General features: G+C 37.5%; 1 protein-coding gene across 1 annotated transcript in view; it reads left to right on the top strand.

Annotated features, from left to right (window-relative positions):
- The window catches only part of LOC118749048, a 100,015-nt gene that overhangs the window by 9,337 nt on the left and 66,807 nt on the right, over positions 1–23,871 (top strand). The window contains exons 5-8 of the mRNA XM_036483838.1: positions 16,557–16,651; positions 16,720–16,816; positions 16,941–17,033; positions 17,165–17,320. Of these exons, the coding sequence (XP_036339731.1) occupies positions 16,557–16,651; positions 16,720–16,816; positions 16,941–17,033; positions 17,165–17,320 (441 nt within the window). The remainder of the gene's footprint in view (positions 1–16,556; positions 16,652–16,719; positions 16,817–16,940; positions 17,034–17,164; positions 17,321–23,871) is intronic.

Genomic DNA, 23,871 nt, shown 5'->3' with positions numbered 1-23,871 from the left:
GAAGCGAGACAAATAAAATATTGTAGGACATTCTACTTTGCATTCCCCGAAATCAAACAAAGAAGCGAAATAAATAAAATATTGTTGGACATTATACTTTGCATTACCGGCAATGCCTAAAAGAAGCGGAAAAATTCGAAGGCATTATAACGCTATGCCTTCTAGAACACGTTACCACTAAAAGCGATTACCGATTTTTTGCTGGGTATATACCATAACATATAATTTTTATAAATTGTTATATATTGCTTCAACTTGTTTTTGTTATTTTATTTTATGACTCCTATGTGACTCATGGACGTAGGACGAAACAGTTTCTTTGCCACGTTCAATGAGTCACATGTGAACACATCGAGCAAAGTTGTTTTTGAGTTACATTTAGGGATGTTCCGATACAAGTAAATACGACGCAATAACCACGCCCACATCCCATATAATGGTATTTTAGAGAAATACGAAATCTTCGATAAATCAGTAAATATTATAACAATAATAATAATAATAATAATATCCCAACGGTTTTTACCCTCCATTCCCGCCCATCCGCACGAAGGCGCAGTTAAAGCTAATTTATTCAAAATTGACGCTTGCAACAATTCTTAACCAAGAAATATGTTTGAGATAAAATTTTGGAAAATGGGCGTGGCATCGCCCACTTATGATTACATATATGTATCTCGTTAACCGTTTTGCCAATTTGTACCAAACTCGGTATGGTTATTGTGCTTGCCACATAAGAGCAAAACGTTGAAAATTATTATATTCAACAATTTTTATGAGCTTGAGGCTTTTTTTTGTGAAAACTTTTTGTGGAAAAGCAACAATAATTTGATAAAATGGTAGAAGTGATAGCTATTTCGGAAATCACCACATTTCCTCATCAGACTTCTTTCAGTAGGATTCGAACCGATGATCACCACTGACTCAGCCAGTTGCCTACGCACTGTGCTAAGTTTGCCTTGTTAATTCTTGTTGCGTATTTTCCACTATTTCACGTTGAAAATTATACAAATCGGATTAAAATTGAGGCCGCTTTTCATATAACGGTAAATTTCAGAACTGCTTGAAACTTCAAAATTTCGAAATTTAAGGACTCTAATTTATTCAAAATTGATAAGCCCCAGCTTACCATGTAGCGGTAGCTTTCGGAAAGGTGAAAGTCATATATTAAATACTTGCGCCGGGTATTTAATGTTCGGCTCCGCCCTAACATAGACTTTCATACTTGTTATTGTACGATTAGTGAATGAAAATTGTTAACAAATAGAGTATTTACATTAGGGCTGTGCGATTAATTGATTACTCAAAATTTTAATTATTCATAAAGTAAATAACTCAGTTATTCGATTAATTAGAAGTTATGATTACTCAAAAGTTCAGTTACTCGAGTAATCAAGATTTTTGATTAACCAAAAACAAAAATATTTGAGTAATTTGCTTTATGATTAATCCATATATGTAATACTCCTATATTGGCAGTAAGAGCTACCCTGCAAAAAATCCCGACTACTCCATGCATGTGTGTAAAGCGTACTCCCTAAGGATCAAGGAGTACTCCAAAATTAACCACAATTCATATAAAAAATATGGTCCAATTAACATTGCGATGTCCTAGGGCAGGACCATATACTCCATCCCTGCATTACATCAGAGTAGCACAAAACTACTCCAACATATTAACAATGGCATTGTTGTTATATTTTTTCGTTTGTATACGCTTTTGTTCTTCACTTCTCGAATGCTTTTTCGAAATTAATTAAAACCAAGCCAAAAATTAAAAATTACATGTTGCCTCTGATGGCATTTGAACCCGAACATGCTGGGAGCTAAGAACTAACAGCGAGCATCTCTACACGTTCAGCTACAGCCAGACATGCAAATGTGCTTTCAAATGCTCAACTTCAATGACATTTCGTTAAAACACGAGCAGTGATCGGATAACAAACAATAAGCTGGCGCAGAGACTCGAGTTGGTCCGATACAGCGTGACAGAGGAACACTTTTGTAAGTACTCCAATTTACCACAAATAGACTACATGGTCCAACGATTTTTGCAGGGTTCACGAAAGACGACGCTAAAAGTGCACCTGAAATTTGACATGGTCCATTACAGCATAACATGTGGCATATATGTAACCAGGTCGCTTCCTACCTACAGCAAAACATAGTCCCATCGGACCACCTGGTCTTCAAATTTTTGCAGGGAACGAAGTAATCCATACATGGACAGTTTCGACTCAAAACAAAAAGTAATGTATATAAGAAAAACGAAGTAATGCATACACGCACAGTTTCGGGTTAAAACCGAAATAATGGATATGACGAAAACCGAAATAATGCATACATGCAAGTTTGACAAAAACCGAAACAGTTCTGTGTAGGCGGTATGCGGCCTCGCTTAGGGATTATAACCCTCACTAAGTAGAATTCTCCTTTCTGTGTTGCCGGAAAAGAAGGGCGGAGGTATTTTTGCGGAGAACTTCTTTCCGCGTAGGTGGCGTTAGGCCGCGCTTAGGGATTATAACCCTTACTAAGTATAACTCTCCTTTCTGTGTTGCCGGAAAAGAGGGGCAGAAGTCTTTTTGCGCGGAACTTCTTTTTGCGTAGGCGGCCTTTGGCCGCGCTTAGGGATTATAACCTTTACCACGCAGAATTCTCCTTTCTGTGTTGCCGGAAAAAGGGGGGCGGAAATATTTTTGCGCAGAAGTTTTTTCTGCGTATTGGGCCTTGGGCGGCGCTTTAAGGATTATAACCCTGAAAACCGAAATATTGCATATGGCAAAAACTTAAATAAAGCATACATGCACAAAAACCGAAATAATGTCTAAATGCACAGTTTGGAATGGAAAAATAAACGCTTGCCAAAGAAAAATAGACTGATTAGTCGATATCGCGCCGATTCCAGTAGTTTTTTTGGATATGTACCGTTCGTAGAGAAGGGAGGTTAGGAACTGATTTGTAATTTTGTATTTATGACTTTTACTTTTACTTCTCTAAGCCTAACCTTTCCACCTGCCTCCATATGGTCGAAAAACTATCCAGCGTGGCCTTGTAGGCGGCATCGTTTTTCTATGCAGCTTCTTGACACTCCTCATCGAACCAGTTGTTCTTTCGGGCTCGCTGAATTCCGAATACTCCTTCGGCGGTGGTACTTAAGTAGCGGGAAATGTGGTTCCACTGCTCGTGTATGTCGGTTTGTTGAAGAGTGCTCTTAGAGAGCAGGTATGAGACTCGAGTGGCAAATAAGTTCCATCGATAACTTAAAGTTGTGCTACACAATGGCTAGAGGCGTCGCACTATAGGCAAAACACACTTCGCTTAGAAAAGATATAATGGAATGAAAATTTTTTTTATCGTGAAGATAAATGATCATATAATATAGGAAAACTATAGAGAAGTTACAACAATAATAACTTAACCCTCAAAATACCGTTCAAAACGTCACTTTTTTTTTGAAATTTTGGATTTTGGCTCCCATCGCACTAGAAAACACTATACTTAATACACCATTAGCACTGTTTCTGAAAGATTTCTCTTTATTTTATCTTAAGACTCGATTTTTGGGACATTGGATGCTGTACCCGAGGGGCCAGATTGGAAAAAGAAAAGCTATCTTTAAACTCTAATAACTCGTAAACTGTCAGCTTTCACAAAAAAATTTATATAAAACTAAAATAGTTATACTGATCGATTTCTTTACGAAAGTGCAGCATTTAACCCTTTAATGCAGAGTCTGTAATATATGAAACGCTTTTTAACCCTTTCAAGGCAGAGGCAAAATGGTTCTCAATATGTTTCCAACGTACTTTTTATTTATTTTTATATTTAATATTTTTATTTTATTTTTTTATTCATTTTTTTTTATTATTATTTTACTATGGAAAAATTTTCTACGATTAATATCTACGTCAACATGAGAAAAAGCACGTTCAAAAGCATATTGAGAACCTTTTTCCTCTGCCTTGAAAGGGTTAAAAAGCGTTTCATATATGACAGACTCTGCATTAAAGGGTTAAATGCTGCACTTTCGTAAAGATATCGATCAGTATAACTATTTTTGTTTTATATAAATTTTTTTGTGAAAGCTGATAGTTTTCGAGTTATTAGAGTTTAAAGGTAGCTTTTCTTTTTCCAATCTGGCTTGCGGGGCGCATTCTCTCAATTCAAGCAATCAGTGCTGCTTCGGAGCGAGTATTTTCTTTGGCAGGCAATATTATTACTGAAAAGCGGAATAGACTAGCCCCTAACACAGTTGACAATACTTTATTTCTAAATTCTTTTTACAATTTTGAATAAAATTCGAAACAAAAAAATACATAAGTATGTATGTATGTATATATTTCGTTAATTTTTTAAATATAATTTAAATGGAAAAAATAAATAAAAAAACATGAAGTTAAAAACTTTATTTTTTTCTTCTTTCCTTTGTACATTTTTTAGAAAAACTTGAGTTCACATTTTCTGTGATTTCTGGCGATAACTGAAAAGTTACGCAAAAACATATTTCGTCAATATTTCCAAGATGAATCTTTGGACATTTTTAAAATCTTATTTTCGTGTCCAGCGACCCAAAATAAGTTTAAAAAAGAAACATCTTTTTATTTTGTACTTTTTTTCCTCTTTAAGTTTATTAATGTGCGCATGTATGTACATGCGCACTCCTAAATCATACTTATTTCCCTCAGCTCTCTGCACATCACGCCAAGGCGAGTTGAAGTTTGCGCGCGTCAGGCATGTTGTTAAGTATGAGTATGATACACGATTGAGAGAATACAAAGGTTGCGCCGATCTCGGACCGCTATTCCTCTCTTACCGAATTTGACAGAATCGTTGTTTGCATGACGTCACACTGGTGCAACTTGTTTACGTTTTCCTTGCAACATTTTTTCTTCGTCTTCCATTCTTGCTCACGTTTTGGTATTTCTCTCTCGCAATTGCACCAGTGTGACGTCACACACAAGTTATTCTCAAAAATCCTCTCCGATCGGCGCAATCTTGTATTCTATCACTCTTGAGTATGATAGATACCTCCTGTTTAAGGGTGAATATGACGTTCGGGGGCATTTCAGTAAATATGAACGCATATAAGCAGAACAAATTATGGATGGTGAGTGGGATATATTCAGTCTGATCATACTCGCTGCGCTTCTCTGTTTGCAACACATTCCTTCTGCCAGGTCTGCAGATCGCATACCGTTTACTTCTAAAAGCAGGAAATATTCAACTATTCTTAACACAACGCTTTCTAGTGAAAGCCATCGTGTATGAGATATGCCCAAGATTTTGTTGGGTTTTACCGAACAGTAATTCCTTCAGTTCATGTATCCTCATTCGACTGTGGGAAAAGAAACTATATATGTTGCGGCACAGTGTCTCAATGCTTTTCGGCAGGATTTTACTTGAGTAAAGGTGAAGTGTGAAGTGAGTGGCACGTGCACTTTATATAAAATAAATCGGTATCTGCACTCAATAATGTTTTCAGCGCGCCCAAGTCCCCAGCCATAACATTAGCTCCATCAGTGGCCAAACAAATTAGGATTCTTATTTTTAAAGGCAGGATTGGCAAATGTTTAAATGTACAATTGGCCAATATTTAAATGCAAAATGATGTTTGAAATATATATTTTTATAATTAAGATTTTAAAAACTTAATTCAGCTATACGACCAAAATATTACTTTGCCTACCAACCTACCAAATGAAAAAGAAGACCAAATTCGGGCGGAAAAGGCCAATAGTGGCAACACTGAGATCAACATTAATAGCCCGAACACAATGAAAACGACGAGCTACAAACCACAGCTGTCAAATTATTTTAACACGTACTCTTATGTAGATAATTATTTTGGCGACGACCGGGCTACGCGACGGCTGTGGTTGTGGCCAGATTAGATCTATTTCTATTTTTCTGGCGACAGATAAGGTTCTTCCTCTTCTTTTATGTCAAACTCGTACAAATTCATGATGTCGCTGCCGCGTTCAAAGAAATCATGTCGCCATCGACAAAGCGCTTAGATAATAAAGATGACAAATTGGAAGCTGTGGTCGGTAGCTCGTCGTTTTCAATGTGTTCAGAACTTAACTCCAATCAACATATGTACGTATGTATGCTGCGTTTAGGTTATACATACATATATCCCCGAAGCTGAAGTGATTTTGTATGGAAAATCATTTATGCCCACATATTTGAATCAAACGCTGTTTGAGCATTTTGGTAATAAAAAATTGATTAACACATTTTTTTTCAACAATTTTTTACCTTAGAATGTTAGTTATATAAAAATTGAACGCAAAAATATTCCCATTGCTCTAAAAAACGTATACCTCGAAAATTAAAGTTATCTATGGGTGTTTCCATAGGAAGGTCTACCGCGACAAAAAAATATTTATGGGCCAATTTGTCTGTTTTTTTTTTTAAATACATATATACTGGCTATTTAAGTAGAAAAATTTTGGCGTAAGATGGTCTTGCTAGGTGGCGCCAAGGTCGAAAAGCCGTATTTATGGTCCGATTTGGTTCGAATTCGGCGTATGTAGTTGAAACATAATAAATCATAGATTTTCAAAAAATTTACTCTGAATTGGCGCTTAAATCAAATTACAAAGTATATTCGACATAAAATGCATGTGTTATTGGCGTTATAAATTCATTCGAAAGCAATATTAACAAAAATCTAACGATGGAAATTTATGTCACGTGACGTGACGTTTCACACTTAGGGTTGTAAAAGAAAGTTGAAACAAGTTGCATTAATTCAAAAAGCTCTACAAACAATTAGAATTGCTCCAAATCATATTAAAACACGTTTTATAAAAGAGCCCTGCACAATTCGCTGAGCTTTGCGATTTTTTAAGAAAAGAAAAAATCAACTTCAATTTTTTGCCACGTAACGACACTATCTTTAATTTATATCTAAGGATAATGCGGTTCGATTGTTTTAATGTACAGCTAATTATGTGCTATACAGTTGTCTAAAAAAAGTAAAAAAAAAACAAATAGTTTTCCTTTTTTGTATTTCATTGAAACGTACGACTGTCACGTACGTGACGTATGGAAATACCCATGTGAAAACCCTAAGTTACTAGACTGTAAAAGCTTGAAATACACCCCAAAATAAGCCAATATTTACCGCTGTTTCTACGACAGAAACCGAACTTATCACTTGCAAGGTTCATCTGTCTATAAATTTGAAATTCTATCTTCGAAACGCCGTATTTTCCTTCGAAATCACTTCATTAGTTCTCGTGCACTAAGCGCGTTTGTGAAGCTCTAAAAAATAACTCAACAACATTTGAGCAAGGCATCCATACCGGACGTAAAACGTATTCTAAGAGCAGGTTGAACTTGTACCAGAGCAGACTGGATGCAGCTGTGCCCAATGAGTGCCCGGCATGGGGAAAGACATCCCATCATCTTTTCGCATGCCCACTAAACCCCACTCAACTGACGCCTCTATCCCTATGGATGGACCCTATAGAAGCTGCACGCTTCTTGTGTCTCCCGTTAATATAGCTTGACGCCAACGATTGAGATGCTAGCCGATCTGGGCGGGGTTGTTGTAGCCACTACAACAACAACAACAACGTATTCTAAGTAATCGTTACACGATTACAGTAATAGTGATGGCTTGCGATGATGCGAGGTGGAAGTGGTGGACAACAAGGGCATTCCAGTCAGACCTAGGGCCAGAGCGTGGGTCCGGTCACGCCATCATGGCCGGAGAGCATCTTTAGGATGCTACAAATCAAGAATCCGGCTCTTCCAACGAGTGATTGGAGGGTCGAAGACCTTCATTTTCTTTGCACTAAAGTAAGTAAACTTAAACAATTACCTCATAACATAACAGGAAATTTAAGGCAAGCTTTTATAAACAATTGAATTGAATAACGTTGTAAGCGCCAGTTTACTCAAAATTAGTTTTTTCGCAGATTACGGTTAAAAATGCTTTCGCGTATCATAAGGTCATGAAATTTCTCAATTTTCATCAGTTTTCGGACATTAACCTACACTCCAAAGTAAGTAGTGAGTTGAAAATCGTTTTAAGTACAGGTGACCATGGCCAATTTAAAATTAACAATTGTAAAGTAAAAGTGCAATAATGGCAAATAACCTAAAGCACGTTTCGAAAATTGGATTGATATTAAAAATAAGAGGCTAATAAATAGTGGGGAAGAAATGGGAAAGGGGTATATAGGGGTTGTCTGTTGCAAAATAACGTGCAGCCGAAGTTATTTCCAAGCGCCGAAAAACTCCGAGCGACTGCTCTGCATTATGCGTAACTTACTTCGTAAAGCGGCTCAGAGGTATGTCTGATACCAAATGTACATTCTAAATTCCTACTTACATAAGGCGGTCACGTCTTTGTTAAAGTAAAGGAGATTCGTCAGTGACGTGGTAAGGACAGCCGGGTGAAGTGTAAGTTGCTGGTAAGGTATTCACCTGGCGGTCCTTACCACTTCCTTGCCGATTCTCCATTACTTTAACAAAGACGTTGCCGCCTTATGTAAGTACGAATTAAGAATGTACATTTGGTATCAGACATACCTCTGAGCCGCTTTACAAAGTAAGTTACGCATAATGCAGAGCCGTCGCTCGGAGTAGTTCGGCGCTTGGAAATAACTTCTGATGTACGTTATTTTGCAACTGAAAATGTAATGTGTCGTCGGAGGTATTCATTTTGCGCTTTACTAGTAGATGACATTGGCCATGATGACAATTTTGGTACTAAAAATTAAATAAAACATAGCTAACCTCGTAAGGTGCTTACCTATTTTCCCAGTGGGTCATCAGACAAGAAACACAAGTACATACATATAGGGGAAATGTGAATGAGAGTGTGATAACGAACTTTTATGTTGGATCATTTGAAACACAGATTACTACACAACATCATGCACAAGTACAAAATAATACAGTAGTGTACTGCTACAACCAGAGGTTCCCAAACTTATTTTTCTCGTAGAAGCCTTTAAAAAGTTAACTGGTATCGGTGGACCATCTGATGCTCATTTCTAACATATTCTCAAAGTTCATCAAAAAATGTGCAGATTAAATCTAACGATGTAAATTTGCATCGCAAGTGAGTTCCAAAACTAAATTCGGAGTGGCAAAAATAAAAATAAAATATTTTCTTGTGTTCTATTTATTAAAATAATGTGATTAGAAACTTATAATAATATAATAGATTAGCGCTTACACATATGTTAGTGTTTGGCCGAGCTTCTCCTCCGATTTGTGGCGTGTTAGATAGAGGGCTATGAAAAATTCCAACAAGCCTCGGATGAGACCCCCTTTTTCTTATGACGACCACGGCAAACGTATAAAGGACTATGATTTAAGGGTATGCACCTGGAATATCCGTACCCTTAATGGGGAAGGTGCCTCTGCCCGGCTGGTTGATGTCCTCGGGAAGACAAAGGCTGACATCACCGCCATCCAAGAAATGCGATGGACGGGGCAAGGTAAAGTAAGCGTGAAGCCTTGCGACGTCTACTACAGTTGCCACGTAAAGGAGCGCAAATTCGGTGTTGGATTCGTGGTAGGAGATAGACTCCGTCGCCGAGTACTGGCGTTCACCCCGGTGGACGAACGTCTAGCCACAATCCGCATCAAAGCTAGATTCTTCAACATCTCGCTCATCTCCGCCCATGCCCCGACGGAAGAGAAGGATGAGGTGTCCAAGGATCTCTTCTATGAGCGCTTGGAACGTACATATGAGCGCTGCCCCCGACACGATGTCAAAATCGTGCTTGGCGATTTTAATGCCAAGGTGGGCAAGGAAGGGATCTTTGGCGCCACTGTCGGAAAATTCAGCCTCCACGACGAAACGTCCGATAACGGACTGAGGCTGATCGACTTCGCCGGGGCCCGAAATATGGTAATATGTAGTACTAGGTTCCAGCATAAGAACATCCACCAAGCTACATGGCTGTCTCCGGATCGAAAAACGAGAAACCAAATCGATCATGTTGTGATAGACGGAAGGCATGCTTCAAGCGTTTTGGACGTACGTACACTCCGAGGGCCAAACATCGACTCGGACCACTATCTTGTTGTAGCCAAGATACGCACCCGCCTCTGTGCAGCAAAAAATGTGCGCCCAACAATGCAAGGAAAGCTTAACGTCGAAAAGCTGCAATCACAACAGACGGCCAATCTATTCGCCACTCGACTCACACACCTGCTCTCTGAGAGCACTCTTCAACAATCCGACGTACGCGAGCAGTGGAACCACATTTCCCGATCATTAAGTACCGCCGCCGAAGAAGTAGTTGGATTTCAGCGAGCCCGAAAGAACAACTGGTACGATGAGGAATGTCAAGAAGCCGCAGAGAAAAAAGATGCCGCCTACAGGGCCACGCTGCGATCGGGCGCAACGCGAGCCATGTGGGACCGTTATAGGGAACTGAAGAAGGAAGCGAGACGTATTTGCCGCAATAAGAAGAGAGAGGCCGAAATACGTGAGTGCGAAGAGCTTGAGATGCTGGCCGACAGGAAGAATGCCCGAAAATTCTACCAGAGGGTTAGGCGACTTACGGAAGGTTTCAAGACCGGGGCGAACTCCTGTAAGAACAACAATGGCGACCTAGTGACCGATGTCCAGAATATACTTAAATTGTGGAGGGAACACTTTTATAACCTACTGAATGGTAGCAGCGCTGAAAGTAGTGAGGAAGACGAACCCGAGTCCCCAGTCGATGATGATGGAGTAGCTGTCCCACCGCCTGACTATGACGAGGTACGAATAGCGATTACGCGGCTGAAAAACAACAAAGCTGCTGGAGCTGACGGCCTGCCAGCCGAGCTATTCAAGTACGGCGGCGAGGAGCTGATGAGGTGCATGCATCAGCTCGTATGCAGAATATGGTCAGATGAACGCATGCCCGACGACTGGAATTTAAGTGTGCTCTGGCCAATCTACAAGAAAGGCGACCCCGCCATACGCGCCAACTACCGCGGAATTAGCCTTCTAAGCATAGGTTACAAGGTCTTATCGAGCGTATTGTGCGAAAGACTGAAGCCCCCCCTCAACGAGCTGATTGGACCTTATCAGTGTGGCTTTAGGCCTGGAAAATCCACCATAGATCAGGTATTCACAATACGCCAAATCTTGGAAAAGACCCGCGAGAATAGGATCGACACACACCATCTATTTGTCGATTTCAAAGCCGCTTTCGACAGCACGAAGAGAAGTTGCCTTTATGCCGCGATGTCTGAATTTGGTATCCCCGCGAAACTAATACGGCTGTGTAAAATGACGTTGAGCAATACCACCAGCTCCGTCAGAATAGGGAAGGACCTCTCCGAGCCGTTTGATACCAAACGAGGTTTCAGACAAGGGGACCCCCTTTCGTGTGATTTCTTTAATCTTATGTTGGAGAAGATAATAAGAGCCGCAGAACTGAACCGCTCAGGCACAATACTTTATAGGAGCGTACAATTGCTGGCGTATGCCGACGACATCGATATTATCGGTAAAAACAAGGGCTACGTCTGTTCTGCCTTCTCGGGATTGGATAGAGAAGCAAAGCGAATGGGTCTGGTGGTGAACGAGAACAAAACGAAGTATCTCCTGTCAGCACACAAACAGTCAGAGCATACGCGTCTTGGCACCCACGTCACTGTTGACAGTTACAAGTTTGAAAAAGTAGACGACTTCGTTTATTTGGGAACCAGCATTAACACCAATAATAATGTCAGCCTTGAAATCCAACGGAGAATCACTCTTGCCAACAAGTGCTACTTTGGGCTGAGTAGGCAATTGAGAAGTAAAGTCCTCTCTCGTCGTACAAAGATCACACTCTATAAGTCACTCATCGTGCCTGTGCTGGTGTATGGTGCGGAAGCATGGACAATGAAAGCATCTGATGAGGCGGCTCTTGGAGTTTTCGAGAGAAAGATTCTGCGAAAGATTTACGGACCTTTACGCGTTGGTGATGGCGAATATCGCAGACGATTTAACAATGAGCTGTATGAGCTTTACAACGATGTAGACATAGTGCAGCGAATTAAAATTCAGCGGCTCCGCTGGCTTGGCCATGTCGTTCGGATGGACAGAAACGCTCCTGCTCTGAAAATATTCAACGCGGGCCGCGATGCTGGGAACAGAGGAAGAGGAAGGCCTCCCCTGCGTTGGAAAGACCAGGTGGAGAAGGACTTGGCTTCACTTGGCATTTTCAATTGGCGTCAGTTAGCACAGAAGAGAAATGACTGGCGTGCTGTTTTGGACTCGGCCAAAATCGCTTAGGCGGTTACAGCGCCAAATAAGAAGAAGAAGAAGAAGATAGAGGGCTGGCCAATGCCTTCAGTACAGCTTGGCTGTACCTGTATACACGTAAACTCCTTCCCCTACACCTATTTTCCACCACGTAGTCTGTGGCTTTGGGGATTGCAAATACCTCAGCCTGGAAGACCGAAGCATATTCCCCATAAGAAAAAGTGAAGCTTATTCCCATTAACTTCGAAAAGATACTCCAGATCCTGACCTGAGTCATTTTTGGAGCTATCAGTTAAGATTAAACAATGTGCGAGTGCGGGCTTGGTGTTGGAATGAAACCAGCATTCCCTTCAGGGAACGCTCTCTCTTTAGAATCTCTTCAACAAAGGTGATGGTGGCGTGCTATCCTGTAGCATTGAAAAGACACAAGTGCTCAGATATCTGCTACCGGCAATTTCCGCCGCGCCCCACTCAGTCTTATACCAACATTAGGTTATATTAAGTCTGCAGGTGGCCTTTAAGGCTTTCCCACGTATGAAAACACAAAGTGACGGTAAGTGCAGCAGTACGTCAAGAGCATTATACACTACTCCAAAAAATTTAAGTTAAAGAGGCTATCAAGCAACCATTATGGTTCTTTACCATCGAGACCAGATGAATTTTCGTGGACCCCCACTTACAACTCGTAGACCTCCATATTTTTACACGCCAACGTAGACCCCTGTCGAGTCTCCCGTGGAACCCTGGGGGTCCACCTGGACCACTTTGGGAATCACTGTAGTATATTATATTATATTATTTTTTATTTAGAATAACGTCTTGTCTGGCTATTCGGTATACAGGTATGCAGAGCTATGAATTAAAAAAAACATTAGGTTTTAGTTGAGATATTGGCCTTTGACCACTATGTTCTGTAAAGCTTTTGCAAAGCTTTTGCCATTCACTTGGAGGTGGCCAGAAGCAGTGGCGTAGCCAGAAGGGGGGATTTGGGGGATAGATCCGCCCCCTTCGCCAATAAACTTTTGATTTAATAACGCAATACCTAAAATGGTTCCTCTGATTTGCATTTTTGAATTTTTTCTTTATGAATTGAGCAAATATGTACAAAACCCTCAGTAAATCAGACAGATTTATGGAAATTCGAAGTTAATGCTAGTAATATGCTGTAACATTAGAGGAAATTAAAAACGATTTTTCTCGGAAAATTTACGTCATGGTATTTTTTATAAATTTTGTTTCGTAGCTTAGTACTAATACCTACCCTAATTTCTAATTTGTTTTTTAAGGGAGATACCATGTTGTTTTTGTTGTAGCAGCATACAAGTTCCCCAAAGAGTTTTTGGGAAGTGTTGCTGGAGTGACAGTCCTTGGCCAAATATAAATCTGGGTCGTTCCGGTTACGTAGACCCGACTGTCGTGGGAACGAAGGGAGATACCTTCGCAGGCCTCGGTTATCTACTAAAGTCTGGAATGGTATTCATGATCTTTGTGAAGAGGAATCCAAACTCGAAGAGGAAGAGAAGTTAGTCTACACAGAAAAATTTATATGGGTCATTCCATACAATATTTACACCGCAATATTTTTTTCGGGGTCAAATATATTTTTTTACATTCTCGGAAAAAATCTCGGAAAAAAATCCCGAAATTTTGAACTCAGGGAGATGTTTCTTTTTTAATTGTTTGCAGTTAATAAACTATTTATCGAAAAAAACCAGTTAAGGTATCAACATATACGTAATTACCTCTGCTTTCTATGAAAGTGTGAGATAGATTAAAATAAAAACATGTTGCATTAAAAAATTGCATTATTTTATTTTTGATTTATTTTTTTTTATTAACTTCATCAGGTTTGGTTTTTATTTTTTTCAACCTGTATAGTTTGCAAACTTTATGGAGTACGCTGTACAAAGTTGAGAATGGAAACACCAAAACTGCAGAAGTTACGATTTTTTTCATACCTGCGTACATAAACTTGATTATAAACTTTATGAACATGCGTACATAACCTTTAGTATAAACTTTATGAAACTTTATGTACAGGTATGAAAAAAACTCGCAACTTTTACAGTTTTTGTGTTTCCATCCTCAAATCTTTACAGCGTACTCCATAAAGTTTGACAACTATTCAGTTGAAAAAAAAAATTTAAATCAAACAGGATAAATACGCACATTTTGATACCTTAACTGATTTTCCCCGACAAATAGTTTATTAACTACAAACAATTGAAAAAAGATACTTCTCCGTGAGTTACAAATTTCGGAAATTTGATTCAAGATTTTCGAATATCATGACGAAATAAAAAAATAGGTGTCTTCTTTTTTCGATAAAGAATGTAAAAAAAATATATTTCTCCCCAAAAAAATATTGAAATGTAAATATCTTATGGAATGACCCATATTACATATATGTATATAACTTCTAAAGCAAAGGATTTTTTCTTATCTAGCAAAATACGAAATGGTATGACTGAATAGTATTTATGATCTTTATGAAGACAACCCCTACTTCGAAAAGAGAACGCACAATTTCTCTAAGAATTAAAATTTATAGATGTGTATAAATTTGCTTAATGCAGATTCTGAATGAAGAAAACTTATAGCGATCTACAAGGCTAAATTTGTAGAAGATTTGTTCTTATCATGAAATACAAAAAATAAAACAGGATAAAAAAAGAGTCCTATAAAAATATGTTTATGCGCAGAGCCTTATAAACCTATGTTATAATATACGTTCTTAATTAAGAGCATTATAAAACTTATAAGAGTACAGTCTGCAAGTAGAGTCTTACAAAACCTATATAAAACCGATTGGTCTTCACACATAGACAAGAAATATATAACGGTAAGAATGGCTCATATATAGTGGAGGGTAAATAAATTGGGACACGACATTTTAACAAATTTTTTTCTATTTTTCTTTTGTTTATTCAACACTTTTTATTGAGCTTGAGGCCGTTTTTAATGGAAAACTTATCATGGAAAAGCAACAATAATTTGAAAAAGTGAAGTAGAAGTGATAGCTATTTCGGAAATTACCACATTTGCTCATCAGACTTCTTTTAGTAGGATTCGAACCGACGATCCCACTAACTCAGCCAGTTGCCTTCGCACTGTGCTAAGTTCGCCTTGTATATTATCGTTGCTTTTTCCCCACTTTTTCATTTGTTAAGCCAACACAATCAAGCGCAGCTATTCCGCTGCAATGCACACTTGATCATGTGGTTGGAATGTTGTGGAATACACAGCATACAGTGCGTAGGCAATAAATAATTGGTACCGTAACAACGGTTTTCATCAAAATCTGTAGCATATTCAAATGCCAAAGTTTTAGAGAATTTTATTCTTTTGTGCGGCGCGTAGGTCATGACCAGCAACATGCTAAACACAGCGATGTAAGGAAAGTGGCGTAAAATTCAGTTCCACTTCCCGTCAACCGGTACAGTATGATGGCCAAAATTCTATAATTATAAAGATTGAGGTCCTAAAATGATCGAATACATGCGCCTCATTTGGAAACAGTTTGGTCTTATGAAAATTCAGCATGGCATCTCAAACATGACGTCTAAACTAACCGCAAATTAGATTTGCCTTTACAACTTTTGTGCCACTTGAGAACCCAAAAGTAAAAACGAAAAAGTAACAGCAGGTTATGGTTTTGGTGTTGCTGATACGAACATGATTTTAAAAATTCATAATGGCGAGTTCAATATGGAGGCCAAAAATTTAAAATCGGTCGATATGCTTGAAATGTTTTCCGCCATTGAAATGGGACCGCCATTTTGAATTTTTCCAACCTGTCCACAGACTCGTAATCAGCGGTCCCAAGAACCCCAGAGGAAAACATTTCAAGCGGATCGGATCGATTTTAATATTTTAGTTGCCATCTTTAGTTTGAATCTTTCTAACCTGCACTCAGATTCGCAATAATTCTGGGCCGAAAAAATTAATATCATACAATAACGTTTAAATTAGCTGAATTTTTTTTAATGTTCAACACAAAAATTTCCCTCTCCACTTTCCCATTAACAATTCACAATAGAGCTGTTTTTTTCACTTAACAACACTACTCTTAGGTCGCGTATTTTTTAACCGACCAGGCTGAACTCGGATAAATAGCCGAGTTTGTGTTGTTGCTTTGCGTGTATTTCGCCATTTAAGCGAGTGTTCTTTTGTAGCTCGGTTTCAAAAGAATGGACCTATTATATTGGGAAATTCCAAATCATATTTAACGATTAAATTATGAATTTTATTAAAAAGATAATAACCGTTACTGACATCCAAGAAAATTAAATTCACAGCCTTTCTAGCAAATCATTAAAATAATTTCCTTCATCCTTAGAATGGCCGAAAATTCTAGAAATTCTAAACTCTCCTTAAAAGACGATGAATGCACTTTCACTTGGAAACTTTTCACTGGTTGGGATTTTATGATTGGCAAGTTGCAAATACATTTTTTTTCAAACGTATGCATTTTATTACTTTCCTAATTATTATAAATTTAGGTCACGCAGAAACAGCGCACAACCGCATTGCTTCCGTAGTAGTTGGCTTCAAGGAGGTATTGCTCGAGGAAGCCGAAAAGAAGAAGGATAATCGCAAGTGAGGCAAATTTGTATTTGTTTCTTACCTTTTATATAAATTTTTGTCAATTTGCATTTTATGGTATTTTAAAATTCTTGAAATATTTTATCTTGCCGATCTTGCTTTTACTACCCATTCGCAGTTGGCGCATAATACTGCAGCGAATATTGGTGAATGTGGTGGTGATGGGTCTATTGGCCGCCTCCGCGTACACTGTTGTCACCCTGGTGAATAAGTGAGTACCTACCGTTACCAGGTGATTTTTATCGCATTAAGTTTTATTATGCATCATGCGTGCTATATTTATTGCAAATTTAATATTTCAATACTCTGAACTGGTTTTCTTTTTTTTTGCATTTCGCACAGCTCGGAACAACTGGCACGTAATGGCAATTTACTCAGTCGCAATGCGGTTAACATCACCATCACACTTTTAGCCTTTTTTATGCCTATGATATTCGACGCACTGGGACTATTCGAAAATTGGCATCCGCGGCAACAGCTACGATTGCAATTGGCACGGTAGAAAAAAATTTCTTTCACTCGCACATACTCGTTTATATGCATATTAGTATTTTAATTAAATGTACTTAGAATGTTGAGTCTTGTTGAAAGATATTCGCATAGTTTAGGGTAGCTTAGTGTGAGCCTTTTATACTTTTCCTATAAGAATACTTCCTGTAAGCAGCCCAGCTTGGGATATGCGGTTGGCTCTGTTACAAGGGCCAACGAGCTTCCTGCTCTCACATTCTTCTTTGAAGAAGGACTCCATACAAATTAAAGGACAGAGTCAGATGCTATGCTTAGCCCCCTTCAGGTCAAAAAAGGGTCGCGGAAGTATCTCTATCCGTTGCCTTTTTTGTTACAGGACCATATGAAAATTGCAGCTCTTGAATTTATTTATGTAATTCAAAAACTCTTCGCAGACTCTTTAGCTTGAGTATTATATTTTATAGCAGGTATTCTTCCCTTGACTCCTTTCGCCGAATTTCCTTCCTAAACAATCTGTTATCTGGAAGTAAGTTCAGATCAAAAAGGTTGACTGAAGGGAATCACCATACGGCTCTTGAGGCCTAAGAGGCCCATTGTAAGGCCCAGAATGCTTTCCAAAATCGTTACACTTTATGTTCTATCATTAGGTGAGTTACTTTGAAATATTTTTTTTCTTACTCATATAAAAATATTTGTCCCCGCTCAGGTTATTCGATAATCAACATGAAAAAAAGGTTTAAACAAAGAAAAAAATGAAAAAAGTCGTAACTGTTTGTGAATGAGCATGTTAACTTTTATTGTTTTATTCTATTTTTGCCTGAAAAATTTTATCAGCGTAATACTACGTTCAAATTGACGAGCTAAACATGTTAAATGGGCTTGAACCAGTTAAATGAACAAAACACGTTCATAAACAGTTAAATCATTTAACTCGTTTGAAAACCAGTTCAACGCAGAGTTATATCGGAAAGCTTTCTGCTCCGGCCAATCAGAAAGACCCAAAAGCTTTCATTTGACACGCCCACGTTCAAAAAATGTACATTCTGAAAAATAAAAGAAAATTAGAAACTATCAAAAAATATCAAAATTGTATGCATGTCTGCCCGCCAAAAAAGAGGCCAAGGCGGTAATTAGTTATTTCCCATGAGGTCTCATCGTACGCAGAGATAAATAGTGCATACGAACTAAACAAAGTCTCTAAGTGATCCGTATGCGTTAATATCATGAAGCAGACATTCGCACAAAACAAATTGAAACACAAAAGCTTGTTTGTTAATATTTTTTTTTCAAATGTTTATTGGTAATCAAACAACCGTCAAAGTTAACTCCAAATGTTCAATGTAGACGATTGTGTTTTCCAAAAAGCTCTTTTTCATTTAACAAGTTAAATGGGGCCAATTTGAACGTAATATAAGCATGGCTTTCTATTATATAATAATAATAAAATTAGGGTAACAAAAGATTTTTTAACAAGAAAACTTTGTTAAAACCGCACTAAAATGAATAAAATAAAATAAGTCAAGCTTTCGTTAAAGTTACTAAAAGCCAAACGCACATGCATAATTCGTTATATGTATGCAGATATGTAAATGCCGCACAGTGTGCTTTTTGAACACTCCATGCGAATTAATCGTAGCGCTTTCGACAGAAGCAATATTTTGATATGAAACAAAATGGTCTTGAAAGCTAATGTTATTCCATTTCACAAAAAAATACTGCCATTGATCCACAAATAATCCTTGACCTTAAAAAAATTTGTCAAAAATAGTGTTCTTCAAAAAAAACATGCAAAATCCAGCGGATTTGATCCAAATAAAATTTTTTGTGTGTTTTATTACAATACTAGTATAAATTTTGAGACGAGAAATACGATTCCAAAAAAAAAATGTAACACGTCAATTTAAGAAATGCATTTTTGATTGCATTTTTTTTATTTGCATGCAGCTGTGCATCCTTCTTACAATTTTATATCACTCGAATAACACGCATGCTGTAGTGCTATTCAAGGTCTTTAATTTGAGCGATGGTGGAAATCATTAGGCCCTCCGAGAGCCAAGTTATAACAATTTTAAACCAAACTTCGAATCTGCTGTACGAGTTTTTTCTCTGAAATTAGAAGAAAAAAATGCAAAAATGTCGAATGAAATTTCTAAGTTTAACTTCAGAATCGTTATAATTTGGCTCTCAAAGGGCCTAGAGACTTCTGCATTGGCTCAAATTAAAGATCTTGAATAGCACTATAGCATATTTGGTCTTCGAGTGATATAAAATTGTGAGGATGCGCAGCGAATTTCAAGCGCTTGGTAATTTGGGGAATCCCCTAGTTGTTTTTAATGGAAATGGCTATTCGTGTCGCTCGAAAATGCCGGTATGTGCTCCCATCAAAGTTTTGCTTTCTCCTACGTCGGTCGTCAGTAAGAATTTCTAATGTTGTTAGTTAGTTATTGCACGCAAGCATGATTGCTTCTTTATTTTCTTAAGAAATAATTAAATATTAATAATTTTTAAACATGCACACAAAAAAGCATAAGTTTTTGACTTTAAGTGAAAAATCAGATATTGTGGAATACATACGAAAAGGTGCAGGTGTTACTAATTTAGCAACTAAATATGGAGTGACAAAGTCTACAATACATATGTGGAATAAGAAAAAATAAAAATGCTATCTCTAAATGTGCCAACAAAACATTTATCGGTCCTGGAATAAGGAAAACTATGCACCCCTCAGATTATCCAAAAATGGAAAAATCGCTATATCGATGGATTTTGCATATAAGAGACAAAAAGCTCCCGGTTAGCGGACTGATGTTGAAAGAAAAGGCCAAAGAGCTTCATTGTAAAATTAAAGAAAATTGTCTTGAATTCATAGCCAGCTGGATGGCTTCAAAATTTCAAAAAGAGATATGGTGTTCGGTTGCTCCATATTTCTGGTGAAAATTATCTTCGCAGCACCAGTTGGTAGATCCATTCAAAATAGCGCTAAAGACGAAAATGGAACAGCTTGGTTTAAGTCGTGAGCAACTTTACAACGCCGATGAATCCGGTTTATTTTGGAAACTTTTGCCACAAAAACACCAGGAGCTTGCCACAAAAAGACCAGGTGCAAAGATGGAAAAGCAAAGGGTAACGTTCCTGTACTGTTTAAGTGCAGCAGGATCTCATCAACTCAAGCTTCTTGTGGTCTAGAAAACCCCGTTGTTTTAAAGGTTTTGACTGCCCTGTTTATTACCGACATTCTAAGTCCGCTTGGATGACTTATACAATTTATGTACATAGGTTACAAAATTTTTGACACAAAAAGGACTACCAGTTAAAGCTATCCTTTTATTAATTGATAACGCTCCATCGCATCCACCTGAGAATGAACTTAAAAGTGAAAACGACTCTATTTTAACAATGTTTATGCTCCCAAATGTGACCCCCCTCTAATACAACCCATGGATCAGAATGCAATTAGGATTACGAAACTCTATTATAGAAACAGTATTTTGGCTTCCGTTGCTGCAAAGGGGTGTGATTTGCTAGAATCACACCCCTTTGCAGCAACACACTTAAGGACGCTATTATTACTTTAGAATCTGCATGGAGTAAAGTGGATCCTGTTGTGCTATCCAAATGCTGGAAAATGTTTTGAATATGGTAGAAAATCAAGAGGATTCTGAAGAAGGAAAGTAGAAGATTTGGAGGAAAGCGCAGCCAATCTTTTACAAAACTTGAGACCTGCGGTTTGTGTTTTTAGAAACGTAAACTCGAAAAAGTTTTATTTATTAAATTTCACTGCAGGTTGAATTCACTGCTTTCAACGTTAGAGAATGAATGGAGGATGCTACTGAATGCAATGACAACGGAATACAGGAAATATCCAGCGAATATGATTGTACTGTGGAGCCACAAAAAAACCATAACAGCAAAGGAAGCTATATATTTAATAATAGGTTCATTCCTTATCTTTTTGGACTAAAATCTGAAAAGTGTCAAAATGCCAGAGCGTAAGCAAAATGCGCTCACTAAAAGAGAATAACAAGAAAAGTAAAGGAACGCAAAAAACCAAATTTTGAGTCCAAAGAAAGGCAACAATAAAGCTAACGTCAAATAAGAATGGAAATGTATGTACACAACGCATTCACACAAGTACAAGCACAATAAACACTTACTATATCAATTATATTTTGCCTGCTTCCAATTTCAATTCACTTTTTTTCCTTTTTAGATTATTCTCACTTTTTGCATATTCTTTAATTTCCGTTAATTTAAATTCAGTTGAGTTTGACACTTTTCAGGATTTTGCCTGGAAAAAATTCTTCTGACTACTTCGGACTAATGAGAGTCACTCTCACTGTGCGTTGCTCTCTCATTTTTGCTGTCATTTCGGAGTTAAGGAACGCTTTTTGGACTAAATCTGACTACTTCGGACTTTTTCTGACTATTTCTGGGAGATAAGGAACGCTCCTAATGCTTTGGAATGGGCTGTGTTTAGGCGCGCCTGCTAACACCGGGGGCCTAAATGCATGCTATGTACCGCTGCATGTGCAAAAATTTCCTTTATGCCATTTATGAAATTTTTGCACATGCACTTCTCAACTGCCATGTAATTGAACTTTCTTAAGTTTTAATTAGATGGCATTTCAAAGTATGCTCTGCCTAGTCGGATGCATCCTCCGGACACTGCTTCCGGGGCATTTTGCGGACTCTGAATGACTTACAACCATGCAGAGGTGGCAAACGAACTTTGCCATTGACCACAGTGCCTACCCACCATTTTTGAACTAATAAATATTTTTTTATATAAATACATACATGCAAACATACTGGTCTCCCCTCTCACTGAGTTATTCAGGCTGATGGTTGACCAAACGCACTTAAATATAGGTATTGAAGAAGCTAAGGGAAAAGGCTGTATTTAAGGTGGTTGAACAAAAGAAGCAGCATAAGCGGATTACCGATTTTTTTTCCAAATGAGTTCTTACTTATTCATAAAATTTAAACAGAATATGAATTTATGTATATCTAAATACACATGTTTACTGCAAAAATGTTCTATGGATGCCACTATCTAATTCCTATGTAGAATTGCTCGGCGATTCCGAAAATCGAGTTAATTTTTTTTCTATGGATACGTTTTCGTAATATTTGCAATTTACCGTTATTCAGCTTAAACACAAATAATTGGTTCCTTTTAATCACGTATATCTTACGAACTAATTTAAAAATCTTAATATGAAATAAGGCAAATGAAAAGCCAATGAAATTCTCCATAAACCGTATATAGACCACTTTCCGATAGGGCTTACAGTTTCTGACAAATTAATTAATCATTCCAGCTTTTTTTATTTTTTAATGAAAAAGTGAAATAAATCAAAGTTTAACAGAAGAAAAATTTAAAAAATAACAGGTGCTGTGGTAAATTTTTGCATTTCTACTAAAGTCTGATCTGTTACAGAAAAAAATCAAGTTACTGATGAAGAAAATCTATGGATAAATACGAAATAATGAGTGGTCAAATGAAAATCCGCAAAGATTTTTTGTATGAAATACGAGCAGTAAAGCGTGTTACTCAGGTGTACGTTGGGTATGAGTAACTTTCTTTAAAGGAACCAATTTTCGCTTTAAGCTGAATAACGGTAAACTGCAAATATTTCGAAAAGGTATCCATACAAATTCTACAGAGAAATTGGATAGTGGCGTCAGGAGAACAAAAACCAAATAAAAATTTGTGATCTAGTGATATTTTTGTTTATATGCGATCTTGTTTATTTGTGTAACGAACAAAATGAATAACAAAAGTCTCTTTTGAGGTTTAATATAAAAACATAGTTGTCTAAAACTAATGAAACCCGTTGACATATAAAAAGATCCCTCGAAAATTTTATTTCGAAATTTTAATGTAGTTGATTGATTAATCTTTATTAATACATACATATGTGTTAATTAAATGGTTCCATTTGAAAAGGCAATCTTAACTAATAGCCAAATATAAATTTAGTTTAGTAAGTAGAGTGGAATACTAAACTTACGTTTTATTGACTGGAAGAATATTAACAGGAAATCGACACCTGAATGGAGACTCTACCTATTTCGGTAGCCAGTTCCAAAACGCCCTATTTCAGAAAACTTTTCAAGAACGCCTTATTTCAGAATTTGGTTAAAGAACGCTCTATCTCAGAATTTCATAGAAGAACGCCTTATCTCAGAATTCGGTTCAAAAATGCCCTATGTCAGCACATTTTCAATATACATATTTTCATTTGAGATAGGGTATTCTGGGTATTTTTCAATAAAAATCTGATATACGACGTTCTTGAAAAGTTTTCTGAGTTAGGGCGTTTTCTAACTGGCTGCCGAACAGGTCGATCTTCCACTCAGGTGTCGAAATATAGCTACTATTTTAATACTACAAAAATATGTAGGACAGGCGTAAAAAAATTAATAAATGTTAAGTAAATACATATGCCAGAAGCATTAATGTGCAAATTTACAATTTTGAGTTATTGGGTTGGCTTTATTAACCTTTGGATATTCTATGTTATACCAAAACCATTCATCATTCCCATCTGTCCTAGAAACTATATGGTGTAGTTGGT

Source organism: Rhagoletis pomonella, unplaced genomic scaffold, assembly GCF_013731165.1.
Source record: "Rhagoletis pomonella isolate Grant_MI unplaced genomic scaffold, Rhpom_1.0 Rhpom_scaffold_00014, whole genome shotgun sequence".
Taxonomy (NCBI): domain Eukaryota; kingdom Metazoa; phylum Arthropoda; class Insecta; order Diptera; family Tephritidae; genus Rhagoletis; species Rhagoletis pomonella.
This window is presented reverse-complemented; position numbering and strand designations above follow the sequence as displayed.